General features: G+C 47.1%; 2 protein-coding genes across 23 annotated transcripts in view; one reads left to right on the forward strand and one right to left on the reverse strand.

The window, feature by feature from the left end:
* The first annotated feature begins 14 nt into the window (after positions 1 to 14).
* SPCS1 (signal peptidase complex subunit 1) lies at positions 15 to 2346 on the forward strand. Its single transcript, XM_005547370.4, has 4 exons — positions 15 to 459; positions 819 to 878; positions 968 to 1054; positions 1860 to 2346. The coding sequence occupies exons 1-4, from the start codon at positions 223 to 225 to the stop codon at positions 1983 to 1985; spliced, it is 510 nt and encodes a 169-aa protein (XP_005547427.1). The 5' UTR covers positions 15 to 222; the 3' UTR covers positions 1986 to 2346.
* Positions 2347 to 5184: 2838 nt separating this feature from the next.
* NEK4 (NIMA related kinase 4) overlaps positions 5185 to 13749 on the reverse strand; it is a 72508-nt gene continuing 63943 nt past the window's right edge. For 8 of the 22 annotated variants that reach the window (XM_074032454.1, XM_074032452.1, XM_065540730.1 and 5 more), the window contains 2 exons: positions 10612 to 10668; positions 7182 to 7582 (listed from right to left, as the gene is read on the reverse strand). In XM_074032454.1, the coding sequence (XP_073888555.1) occupies positions 7403 to 7582; positions 10612 to 10668 (237 nt within the window). In that variant the 3' untranslated portion in view covers positions 7182 to 7402. Of the gene's footprint in view, positions 6469 to 7181; positions 7583 to 10592; positions 10669 to 13749 lie in introns of those variants that run through there. The other 14 variants (XR_012431260.1, XR_012431259.1, XR_012431256.1 and 11 more) reach the window with 5 other exon arrangements.

Raw genomic sequence — 13749 nt, forward strand, 5'->3', positions numbered from 1 at the left:
AGACCGTCGCCATGGAGACGCGGCGCGCGCTGGCGGCCATTGGGCCGCGCAGGCACTGTCAAGGACAGTTTTCGGGACGGGGCCCGCGGCTCCAGGCACCCAACAGCACTGACGGTGAACCCTTCACGGCCGCGCGATGCCTCGACGCGGCGGCCGCCGCCGCCACCACCTCAGCTGCCCTCGCGGGCAGCACGCCGCGACAAAAGCGCACGTCGCCTAGCGATGGTGCGGGGCGGGGACATGGGCTGTATCGGCCCGTCGGAGACTTCCGCTTCCGGGGCCGCGGCCATCGCTCTCCCGGGCGTAGAAGGCCCGCCTGGCAACGCGCAGTTTCAGACCTTGGCCCTCACAGTCCATAAGTCTCGGTCGCCCTCGCCTCGCAGCCTGCCACCCGCGGTCGGCTGCCCGCCTCCTCAGCCAGCCATGCTGGAGCATCTGAGCTCGCTGCCCACGCAGATGGTGAGGGCGCAGCCCCGGGGACCTCCGCACGCAGCTCCTGTGCCTGGCAGCTTCGAAGCCCCTGTCCGAGCACCGAGTGCTGCTCTGTTCCGGGCCCTGATGGTTACCCTCCACCCTCTTTACCGAATTGCCTCCTGGGTCCCCTTCTCTTCTACTCCGCGAGAATCTCCTGTCCATTCTCCGTGAGGGTGTTTCAGTTCCTCCCGGGAAGCCCAGAATTTAATTTCTTGCCCAGGTCCATAGGTGAGCGGGAGACCCTGATATTGGGGTTACCCTGTGCCAAAGTTTTGAGGTCAGGGCAGAAATTGTTATCTTCTCGGCGGTGGATCCAATTCTTTTTTTCCTCTGCTTCACCCCAGGATTACAAGGGCCAGAAGCTAGCTGAACAGATGTTTCAGGGAATTATTCTTTTTTCTGCAGTAAGTATTGGTTTTACGTGTAATCTCCGCCCCCGCCTCCCTCCCAACCCTCAGTTTGAGTGTGTTTAATATACTTCATTTGTCTCTAGATAGTTGGATTTATCTACGGATACGTGGCTGAACAGTTCGGGTGGACTGTCTATATAGTTATGGCCGGATTTGCTTTTTCATGTTTGGTAAGAAATTTGTGGGTGTTAGTGGCAACCTGGGTTTTGTGAGTCGGGTTGGTTTGGTTAGACCTACTCAGTAGTGAGACCCAAAGCCAATGTTTCCCTCATCCTTCCAGACAGCGTTTCCCTTTGCTATCATTGGAAAAGTAGAATGCCAAAATAGTGTCAGATGGTGTGAACTACATAAAAGAACATAGCTTATTTCCTTTGGCAGCTACTCTAGGTAATAATCTTAAGGTCAAAGCCAGCAGGAGTTTTTCATGGTGCTCACATTGCCCCCTCACCTGTTATTTATTTATTTATTTATTTTAAATTTTTTAAGACGGAGTTTCACTCTGTTGCCCAGGCTGCAGTGCACTGGGGCGATCTCGGCTCACTGCACCTTCTGCCTCCCGGGTTTAATCGATTCTCCTGCCTCAGCCTCCCGAGTAGCTGGGACTACAGGCTCACATCACCACACCCAGCTAATTTTTGTATTTTTAGTAGAGACAGGGTTTCACTGTGTTGGCCAGGCTGGTCTCAAACAATCCGCCTACCTTGGCCTCCCAAAGTGCTTGGATTACAGGTGAGAGCCACCACACCTGGTCCCTCACCTTTCTTTTAGGTCTTAAAGCCATTTGTGTAGGCAGTAAGCCTGTTCCCATCATCTTACAGTGTTTTGCATGGACGGTGGCACAGAGCCTTTATAGGAATATGGATTTTTTTGGTTTTTGTTTCCTCAGCATGGGAGTCGTTTGGGAACCTGGCATTATACATAATTTTTTAAACTTTTAATAGCTATAATTTATGCATTTCCTCTTTTCTGACCCAGCTGACACTTCCTCCATGGCCCATTTATCGCCGGCATCCTCTCAAGTGGTTACCTGTTCAAGACTCAAGCACAGACGACAAGAAACCAGGGGAAAGAAAAATTAAGAGGCATGCTAAAAATAATTGAGGTTTTCATGATTCAGCACCTGCTTTTGTTTCCTGTGAGATGAGCTAAATTGCTTTCATACCCCAGAAAAGAGCTAAAACCATCTAATGCTCTTATGGCACAGCTGTGTGTAGATTTAGTTCTCTTTATACTTCATTTCTAGCACAGTTGGGTCTTGATTTATATAAGTAGTTTAGACCTTCTCTTCATAATCTTGCTGTGAAATGGGGAACAGAACACACAAGTATGCAGTTTCTTTCAGGTGTAAATAATGAAGAATAAATGCCTCATAAATGATAGTACAATGTAACTATCAAAGTTTTGTAATTCATTATGAGTTGTTAAACCATTTTAATATTTCCAATTAAACCTCATAGTGCAAGTTCTTTGTCTAAAGGATCTTTTGTTCATTATTCTGCAAGGAAGATAATTAGTAAAAGCCTAAGTTAGAAGTTCATGGTTCTGGCCAGGTGCAGTGGCTGTCACTTATAATCCCAGCACTTCGGGAGGCTAAGGCAGGAGGATGACTTGAGCCCAGGAGTTTGAGACATTTCGTGGTATATAATTAATAGTTGTTACTAGAACATTAGTTCCATAAGAATAGGGACCTTGTTTTTCTCACTGCTGTCTGCCCAGTACATAGAAGAGTACACGATGCATTGTAAGTACTTAAGATTTATTGAATGAGAACTGCATTGTACAATATGGTGCCACTAGACACATGTCTATTTAATTAAAATATAAAACTCTTATCAAACTAGCCATGATTCAAAGGCTTAAGAGCTATGTGAATAGTGGCTACCATATAAAACATTTCCATCACAAAGTTCCATTTAGCAGATCTTATATAGAAACTTGAATAAAATTTAATAGACAAGTGATTTTGTATTTTAACATGTCACCGTTATTGAATGCCTATAAGGCCATTCCAATAATGGATAATGTACTAAACAACAGGAAAAAAAAACTGCAAGAAGTAAAGGTTGTGCAGGTGATACTCAGTAACACTGCAGGATAGCCAGAGCAAGGACATTAACTTCCTTTGCTTTATAAGTCTATGGAAATCAAAACTTATAAAAGAGAAAACCAAAATCAGAATTATTGACACTTTAGGCCAGGCATGGTGCCTCACGCCTATAATCCCAGCACTTTGGTAGGCCAAGGTAGGCAGATCACCTGAGGTCAGGAGTTCAAGACCAGCCTGGCCAACATGGTGAAACTCCATCTCTACTAAAAATAAAAAAATTAGCCAGGCGTGGTGGCATGTTCCTGTAATCCCAGCTACTCGGGAGGCTGAGGGAGGGGAACTTGAACCCAGGAGGCAGAGGCTGCAGTGAGCCAAGATCACACCACTGTACTCCAGCCTGGGCAACAATGAGACTCTGTGTCAAAAAAAAAAAATGATTATATTGGGAAGAAAATGTATAGTCTTAGAGATGAGTTTTTAAATTAATTTAGGAAGCTGAATTAAGCACTAAAGTAAAAAAGAACGATAAAAGTGGGAAGAAAACAGGATCAATGTTTAAACAAAATAAAAATATGGCCGGGCGCGGTGGCTCAAGCCTGTAATCCCAGCACTTTGGGAGGCCGAGACGGGCGGATCATGAGGTCAGGAGATCGAGACCATCCTGGCTAACACAGTGAAACCCCGTCTCTACTAAAAAATACAAAAAACTAGCTGGGCGAGGTGGCGGGCGCCTGTAGTCCCAGCTACTCGGGAGGCTGAGGCAGGAGAATGGCGGGAACCCAGGAGGCGGAGCTTGCAGTGAGCTGAGATCCGGCCACAGCACTCCAGCCTGGGCGACAGAGCGAGACTCTGTCTCAAAAAAAATAAATAAATAAAAATAAAAATAAAAATATACAACATGGGAATAAGAAAGTATGGGGGAGGTCAGGTGTGGTTCATGCCTATAATCCCAGCACTTTCGGAGGCCGAGGCAGGACGACTGCTGGAACGCAGTTTGAGACTAGCCTGGGCAACACAGACTTCCTCTCCACAAAAAATTTTAAAAATTAGCCAGGTGTGGTGGTGCATGCCTGTGGTCCTAGCTACTTAAGGGGCTGAGGTGGGAGGATCACTTAAGCCCAGGAGGTCAAGGCTGCAGTGAGCTTTGATCACCTCACTGCACTCCAGGCTGGGTAACAGAGCAAGACCCTGTCTCCAAAAAAAAAAAAATACGGGTGAGATTAATTCTAATAAAATGCCTGCTTTACACCAATAAATTAGAAAAATTAAGTAAAATTGATGACTGTCCAGAAAGATGTGGATTTCCAAAACATGCAAGGAAAGGAATAGCTCAAGGATACCAAGTTTGCCAAAGATTTGTTCCCAACTGGGCATTGGGACTTGATGGTTTTGCAAGCTGAGTTCTAGCAAACCCTTCAAAGTGAAAATAAGAGTTATCAGAAACCAGGCTGTGAGCACTGTAAAAGGGCAGGAAGCATTGTTTTATTCACCACTATATCCCCAGCTCCTGGCAGAGAACCTGGCACATAGTAAACTCTAAATAAAAATTTGTCAAGTGTGCCAGGCGCGGTGGCTCACACCTGTAATCCCAGCATTTGGGAGGCCGAGGCGGGCGGATCACAAAGTCAGGAGGTCGAGATGATCCTGGCTAACACAGTGAAACCCTGTCTCTACTAAAAAAAACACAAAAAAATTAGCCGGGCATGGTGGCGGGCCACTGTAGTCCCAGCTACTCAAGAGGCTGAGGCAGGAGAATGGAGTGAACCTAGGAGGCAGAGCTTACAGTGATCCGAGATTGCACCACTGTACTTCAGCCTGGGTGACAGAGTGAGACAGGTCTCAAAAAAAAAAAAAAATTCATTAAGTGGCTGTAAAGGGAACATTTCATTAGAGTATTTCTGTGTGTGTGTATAATTTTCAAAGATATATTTTTAGTTATAGAAACTGAAAACAGGGCTGGGCACAGTGGCTCATGCCTATAATCCCGGCACTTTGGGAGACTGAGGTGAGTGGATTGCTTGAGCCCAGGAGTTCGAGACCAGCCTGGGCAATATGGTGAAACCCTGTCTCTACAAAAAATACAAAAACTAGCCAGGTGTGGTGGCACACACCCATGGTCCCAGCTACTAGGAAAGCTGAGGCGGGAGTATCACTTGAGCCCCGGAAGTAGAGGTGGCAGTGAGTTGAGATCATGCCACTGCACTCCAGCCTGACTGAATGAAATGCTGTCTCAAAAAAAAACACCTGAAAACATTTCTGGAGCAATATTTATTTTTAGAGTCCCTCGAATACAGAAGTGAAAATGTACTATTCAAGACTTGTATTTAACTTTATAAAATTTCTTTCCTAGATGGGTATTACCCCTTCTTAAACATTTCACTAATAAAATATGTGATATATAATCATACATTTAAAACATGGAACGACAACTAATATCTTAAAGTACATGAAGACAAACTTCAGGAGACAAACATTAAATATATCCAAAAACTAAATGGAACTAGACTGCTTACAAATTGCTTAAACCGAAATGAAATTTGTGTTTAAGAAATGTTTTCACTGATGGAAAAATAAATCTAACAAGACCATTATGTAAAAACATACTAATTTACAAAGGCAATGTATCTCAGTTTTAATTTGTATATACCCTAGATGAGGTTTATATTAAATGAGAATAAAATATTAAAAGTCCATCAATGTGTAGAAAAGAAATTCAGCTGCTCAAGTACTAGACAGAACTTCATATTCTTTAAATCTATTTCTAGAACTGTGAATTGACTTTTTTAAATTTTATAATTTATGGCCAGGCATGGTGGCTCATGCCTGTAATCCCAGCACTTTGGGAGCCCAAGGCGGGCGGATCACAAGGTCAGGAGATGGAGACCATCCTGGCTAACATGGTGAAACCCCATCTCTACTAAAAATACAAAAAAATTAGCCAGGCGTGGTGGCGGGCGCCTGTAGTCCCAGCTACTTGGGAGGCTGAGGCAGGAGAATGGCGTGAACCTGGGAGGCAGAGCGTGCAGTGAGCTGAGATTGCACCACTGCACTCCAGCCTGGGTGACAGAGTAAGACTCTGTCTCAAAAAAAAAAAAAAAATTTTTTTCAATCCAAAAAATTTCAATCCAAAATTTTTCAAGCCCTATGTTTAAGCTAATCAGTACCTTAAAAAAATAAAATTCTAGATATAAACTTGGTGGATTAAGGCTCAGTAAACAGTAATCAAACAAACAACAGATTTGTCCTCAGAATATGAAAGCCAAAGTTTTTTTTCTTTCGTGATCCTGCTGTCCAATTTCTTTTCTGTAGGAAAACCCCAAAGAGATATAAAAAGAGATATAAAACAGTGGTGAATGGCTTCCAAATGACTGCTTGCCCTTGTTTTTTAAGCCAAAAATCTCTAAAAATAGGTCTTTAATTCCGGCAGCAGATTAGGACAAACACTCAAAAATTCATGTTTTCTTCAAAAAATTTCAACTGGCGAGCTTTCACACTGTAAGTTGTATACTTTTCACCCATGTGCTCCCGCAAATGTACCTATTTGAGAAACAAAAAGAAAATCAGTAGGTAGTAGGAAAAAATATTTCTGTAATCTTAGAGGAAGGGCTTTTCTAAGCATGATATCAAAGGTGGAAACCATACAGGAAAATACTAATAGTTCAGTTTGCATAAAAATTTTAAACTTCGAGATGTTTTAAAAAGTCGTAAGAAATTAAAGAGCAAACAATAAACTAGGGAAAACATTTGCAATATTCATGCCAAAGGATTAATAGCATTCATATATAAAGAGTTCTTTGAATCAATAAAACCCAACAATATTAGAATAGGTAAAACAAAATCAATCTCATAGATAATTCAGCAAATTCATTTATATATGTATGTAAATGTAATCCCATATATTTAGAAAATAATCACATAAATAACCACTAGTGAAATGGGAAAAGTTCCCTTGTCCCCCTCGCAGGGCGTTTGATGGGGATGTGGCTCGCTTCTTCAGTGCCCCACTGCTCAAACCGCTAGGGGAGCATACAGACAGGCAGAATGTGGGGCTCCGACCCCACGGTAGTGTCTAGGGCTGAATGTTTACAGCTGAAGCCCCAGTGGGCATGTGTTACAGGGTGCTCTTTTAGCCATCTGTAGGCAGCTTGTGTTAGCTCAATTAGACCCTTGCCCTATCGCAAGGACAGAGGGCTTTCTGTATCCCAGGGTTCCTGCCTTGGTGTACCGGAAGAATCAGATCACACATAGGCTTGGAGAATGAGTGCAAGGTTTTATTGAGTGAAAGTAGCTCTCAGCAGATGGGGGAACCAGAAGGGAGACGGTTTTCCCCTGGAGTCCGGCCGCTCGGCGGTCCGGGTTCTCCTCCAGCTGTCCTGGCCAAACTCCACCTCGTTCTGCCAGTCGATGGCCTGCTGGCATGCTGGCGTCTGTCAGTGTGCTCTTCTGCTGGCATGCTCCCCTTGACGTCCTCTCAATGTCCAGCTGCTTGTTTCTTCTTTTGCCGATGTGTTCCTCTCAACATCCAGCCTCTTATCTGTGTTCCTGCTAGGGTCTCAGGGGTTTTTATAGGCACAGGATGGGGGAGTGGCAGGCCAGGGTGGTCTTGGGAAATGCAACATTTGGGTACGAAGGCAGCAGTGCTTGTTCTTGCCTAGGTCCATGGGCACAGGTCTGAAGGTGGAGCCCTAGCCAGGGGCCACATCCTCCCTTACCCAGTACTTCCCTGTCCCCCTTCCATATCATTAGCATACATAAAATTCAACCTGACTAGTAATAAAAAAAAAAAGTACTGGCCGGGCGCGGTGGCTCAAGCCTGTAATCCCAGCACTTTGGGAGGCCGAGATGGGCGGATCACGAGGTAAGGAGATCGAGACCATCCTGGCTAACACGGTGAAACCCCGTCTCTACTAAGAAATACAAAAAATAGCCGGGTGAGGTGGCAGCGCCTGTAGTCCCAGCTACTCGGGAGGCTGAGGTTGGAGAATGGCGTGAACCCGGGAGGCGGAGCTTGCAGTGAGCTGAGATCCGGCCACTGCACTCCAGCCCGGGCTACAGAGCGAGACTCCGTCTCAAAAAAAAAAAAAAAAAAAGTACTATGTGACATTCAGTGTATGCTTGTGGAAAGAACTGTTCAAAATTAAAATAACACCTAGTATGTTATACTGTGAACCTCCTGATACAATGCACTGAGGGCATATCACTTATGTGGTATTCCTGACAAAAATGTATAACCTAAATCTATTCATGAGAAAACATCAGAAAAATCCAAACCAAGGGACATTTTATAAAACACATGGCCCAGGCTGTCTTATCCTTATGAGCAGCCTGCCCTGAATCCTCTCTCTCTCAGGGTATACTGCCTATTCTGCACTTAACTTTCAAAATACTATTTTTCTTTTGCAATAAATTATTCTATGCTGCAAAAAATAAAATAAACATGGCCCCTACTCCTCAAAAATGTCAAAGTCATCCAGATGTGGTAGCTCACGCCTGTAATCCCAGTACTTTCGGAAGCCGAGGTAGGCGGATCACCTGAGGTCAGGAGTTCAAGACCAGCCTGACTAACATGCAGAAACCCCGTCTCTACTAAAAATACAAAATTAGCTGGGCATGGTGGCACATGCCTGTAATCCCAGCTACTTAGGAGGCTGAGGCAGGAGAATTGCTTGAACCCGGGAGGCGGACGTTGCGTTGAACCAAGATCGCACCATTGCACTCCAGACTGGGCAATAAGAGCAAAACTCCCTCTCAAAAAAAAAAAAAAAGAAAAAAGAAAAAGTCACGAAAAACAAAGTGAGAAAATGTTTCAAATTTAAAAAGACATAACAATTAAATATAAAATGTAATCCTGTTTGGTTCCACATCCAACATGACACCATAAGGAGCTCTGTAAGCCTCCCATTTCCCTCAGTGGCCAGGCTCACGTCTGTAATTCCAGCACTTTAGAAGGACAAAGTGGGCTGATCCCTTGAGCTCAGAAGTTCAAGACCAGCCTAGGCAACAGGGTGAAACTTTGTCTCTACAAAGACTACAAAAAATTAGCCAGGTGTGGTGGTGTGCACCTGTAGTCCTAGGTACTTGGGAGAATGACTTGAGCTAGGGAGGCAGAGACTGCAGTGAGCCGTGATCATGCCACTGCACTCCAGCCAGGGCTACAGAGCAAGGCTTCAACTCCAAAAAACAAAGTCTCTGGAAATGGTGCTAAGAGAAAATGACCTTCAAATTTTTAAATAAAAATTATAGGAGGCCATTGTTTTGGACTAAACTCCTGCACTAGTGATGACAGCTGCGGGCCATCCGGAGCAGCCGCTACCATCGCGCTGGCAGCAGCAGGGAGATGTGAGCGGTGATGGCAGCAGCAGCTGCAGAAGAGCAGTGGCACCATTGGAACCCTGTACCCCATGTCCCTGAAGCAGCTGGCCAGACCACGCCCACCTTCGCATGGTCAGGAGCCGCCCCCAGGCCGGGACCCTCCACCACTCCGGACATCTGCCTCAGCTGTGGGGAAGGCGAGGGGAGGAAGCACAGTCCCCAAAGCTGGCCCCTGGGAGCCCCGCCCAGAACCCACTGCCCTGGAGGTTGCTAGGATGGGGCCAGGCTGTCACCTGCCGGTGGGGGAGCAGCGTGGTCAGGCGCAAAGGGGCAGGCAAAGAGGTGCCCCAAGGCAGAGCCAGGCCGGAGAGGCCCCAGCTGCCCCCGCAGGCTCAGGGGTGTCTGTTCCCATTGACTGGTCTCTCCCTATTACCCCCACCCCCAGCTCCAATCTCAGAGCCAAATGAGCCCAGGCGTGGTAAAAGCCCGGCCAGGTGTACGCATGTTTGGGGCAGCAATGACACACCAGCCCCCTGCCACTTTGTCCCCCTCCGGACTTTGGGCTACAACAAGCGCAGGATGGGGAGAGTTTAAGCTGAGGGGGAGCGGAGGGCAGCTTGGCACTGGCCTGCATGTGCACCGTGGCATGAGCAGCCTGGGCCTGAGCAGGAGGCAGACAGGCTACTGGGCAGAAGGGGGCGGGTCCCCGGTGAGGCCCCACCTTCGGGCCAGGGAGGGCTTGAAGGTTGGGGGCCTGGCTGCTAGTCCCATAGACCAGAGTGGGAACTTGTGGTGCCTTTTCTGGGCCTGCCCATGGAGCAATCGGCAAGTACTTACTCCTGTTTAAGCCCCTGCGCTTAGCCAGAGCAGAACAGACAATGGGATGACTAGCTGCAGAGGAGCTACCCTCTCTGCTGAGAGCTCAGCACTCATCAAGTGGGGCTGAAAACTCCACGAGACACCCTGTCTATGGAAGGGAGGTGGCCCCTGCGGACCTCCTCTGAGCTGTTCTCTTTTTTTTTCTGAGACGGAGTCTTGCTCTGTCACCCAGGCTGGAGTGCAGTGGCGTGATCTTGGCTCACTGCAACCTCCACCTCCTGGGTTCAAGCGATTCTCCTGCCTCAGCCTGCCCAGTAGCTGGGATTACAGGCACATGCCATCAGGCCTGGCTAATATTTTTTGGTATTTTTAGTAGAGACAGGGTTTCACCATGTTGGCCAGGCTGGTCTCGAGTTCCTGACCTCGTGATCCACCCACCTCGGCCTCCCAAAGTGCTGGGATTACAGGCGTGAGCCATCACATCCAGCCTGAGCTGTTCTCTCAAAGAAACTCCTCTTCCTCTTGCTTACCCTTCACTTGTCTGCGTACCTCTTCCTGGTCACAGGACAAGAACTCGGGACTCACTGAATGGTGAGGCTGAAAGAACTGTAACACAAACATATTAGGAGCTGAGATGTCCCTTTCTCACCACTTTGCATGTGAAGAGGAGAGAAGAGCTGTGGCCCTTCAAGGATCCCAGACCTGGGAGCTCCCCAAGCCAGGGCTGTGACTCCCTCTTTGGGGCGCTGTGGTTGCTGGCATCTCCAAGCTTCCCCAGTGTTCCCTGGTGCCAGCAGTGGAAGCTGCCTGAGGTGCACCTGATCTGGCCGTAGCTTTGCAGAGGACCAGTACCCATGCCAGCACCTGGAGCTGCCCACCCCGCTGCGGCAACTAGAGTGTCTTGACTGCACAATGGCTGGACCCCATGTTTGCTCTCATACCCCTTGTCGCTCCATGCCTGACTCTCCCTTGGCAGGCATGGGATACAGGCTGGTAATATGAGTGCAATGCCAGACTGTGGACAGAACAAGCCCAGCGGGCCCAAGTAAAACTCAGGCAAAGGCGCCATCAGCCACAGATGTTTCTGGTCAGAAAAGTGACACCCCAAAGATCTCATAACACTAGGCCCAATAGTCCAGACTAAAAATCATAATGGCGTCACTAATGCTCACCAAACAGAAACTGAGCTGTCATCTGGCCTTTCTAGAAATCGAGAGACTAAAAGAGGTAACAGCCTAATTTCCCAAACAGGCCAGTTTCAACTGACATCATATGAAGCTCTCTCTGTTTTAATCTTTCATCTGAAGTAACCTGATGTTAACCAATCAGCTTATTTTTCCATTATTCTGTCTCCCTGTCCCCACCCTAAAATGACCAATCCACTTTTTTTCTGGAGCAACCCTATTAAATGAGACCAATCCACTTTTTATTCTTTTTTTCTTCTTTATCCAACCCTTTTTCTGTCTATAAAGCTAATCTCTGCTTCACTCATTAGAACACTTATTCTATTTTACAGAATGAAGTGTTGCCCAATGCTAGAATCACAATAAACCCAATTGAGATATTTAAACAAAATGTGTTATAATTTTGTCTTTTGACAGAAGAAACATTTATTTGAGAAAATCTAAACTTTGGTAAGAACGGTAAGAGTCAGTGGTACACGAATCATGACCAACTGTCACCTTTCTCCAGCCCACCTAAGTGAGACAAAAATTCTACTCCAGTCCACTGAAGGCAAGAACACAGGCCTTTGTTTCCCTGCAACTTCCAGTTGAAAGGTTATCTTCTTTGGAGGGCAGGACACTGGCAGATCTCATCCTGCTGCCTGTTGTTGAGGCTACATTTCAGGAGAGTGCAGGCAAGAAGTGGGAGTTCCCTTCTTCCACCTAGCCCAGGGTACTAGGATGTAGGTTCTACTTTGGGTACAGGATTGCTAAAAATTATGGGGTCCAGTCCAGGTGTGTTGGCTCACACCTGTAATGCCAGCACTTTGGGAGACCGAGGTGGGTGGATCACTTGAGGTCAGGAGTTTGAGACCCAGCCTGGCCAACATGGTGAAACTGCGTCTCTGCTAAAAATACAAAAATTGGCTGGGTGTGGTGATGGGTGCCTATAATCCCAGCTACTTGGGAGGCTTAGATAGAAGAATCACTTGAACTCAGCAGGCGGAGGTTGCAGTGAGCTGAGATCGAGCCACTGCACTACAGCCTGGGTGACAAAGCAAGACTCCATCTCAAATAATAATAATAATAATTATGGGGTCCCAAATCACCTCTTCCCCAGACCATAAAGATGCCATGTTAGTGAAATGCCAAGAAGTATGCCAAGTATGCCAAGAAGACCAGAGGCTACTGCCCCATCTCCCTCCAAAACCGAGTGCGCTGTTTCTAAAGTGGGGGTATCACTTGGAAGAGTGCCATTGTCTCCACCCACAGCTCCATAGCCATGCTCACAAACTTTGCTTGGGAATAGAAAGAGGCCATAAAACAGAGCACCAAATCTCTTCCTAAATGAACTGACTTCATCTGGAAGAGAGTGTGGAGTTCGAGCCTCACAGTGCTTTCAAAAAGAGTGGAAGTGTAACTGAGTACCTCCACTTTAATCATTATTATTATTATTATTCTGTGAGACAGAGTCTCACTGTCATCCAGGCTGGAGTGCAGTGGCACCATCTCAGCTCACTGCAACCTCTGCCCCCCGGGTTCAAGCAATTCTCATGCCTCAGCCTCCCGAGTAGCTGGTATTACAGGTGTATGCCACCACACCAGGCTAATGTTTGTATTTTTAGTAGAGATGGGGTTTCGTCATGTTGGCCAGGCTGGTCTCAAACTCTTGACCTCAAGTGATCTGCCCACCTCAGCCTCCCTAGGTGCTGGGATTACAGGCATGAGCTACTGCACCTGGCCTCAATTATTTAATTTTTTTTTTTTCTTTTTTTTTTTTTTTTTGAGACGGAGTCTCGCTCTGTCGCCCAAGCTGGAGTGCAGTGGCCGGATCTCAGCTCACTGCAAGCTCCGCCTCCCGGGTTCACGCCATTCTCCGGCCTCAGCCTCCCGAGTAGCTGGAACTACAGGCGCCCGCCACCTCGCCCGGCTAGTTTTTTGTATTTCTTAATAGAGACGGGGTTTCACCGTGTTAGCCAGGATGGTCTCGATCTCCTGACCTCGTGATCCGCCCGTCTCGGCCTCCCTAAGTGCTGGGATTACAGGCTTGAGCCACCGCGCCCGGCCTTAATTATTTTTAAATTCTTTGTTTTCTCTCTCTTCTTATCCTCCTTTTTCCCACTTCCTACTTAGCTCTTTAGAAATACAATTATAGGCTGGGCGTGGTGGCTCATGCCTGTAATCCCAGCACTCTCTGGGAGGCCGAGGCAGGTTGATCACCTAAGTTTAGGAGTTTGAGACCAGCCTGGCCAACATGGTGAAACACTGTCTCTATTAAAAATAAAAAAATTAGCCGGGCGCAGTGGCTCACGCCTGCCCAGCACTTTGGGAGGCCGAGGCGGGCGGATCACAAGGTCAGGAGGTCGAGACCACGGTGAAACCCCGTCTCTACTAAAAATACAAAAAATTAGCCGGGCGCGGTTGTGGGCGCCTGTAGTCCCAGCTACTCGGGAGGCTGAGGCAGGAGAATGGCGTGAACCCGGGAGGCGGAGCTTGCAGTGAGCCGAGATCGCGCCACTGCACT

Source organism: Macaca fascicularis, chromosome 2 (genome assembly GCF_037993035.2).
Source record: "Macaca fascicularis isolate 582-1 chromosome 2, T2T-MFA8v1.1".
Taxonomy (NCBI): domain Eukaryota; kingdom Metazoa; phylum Chordata; class Mammalia; order Primates; family Cercopithecidae; genus Macaca; species Macaca fascicularis.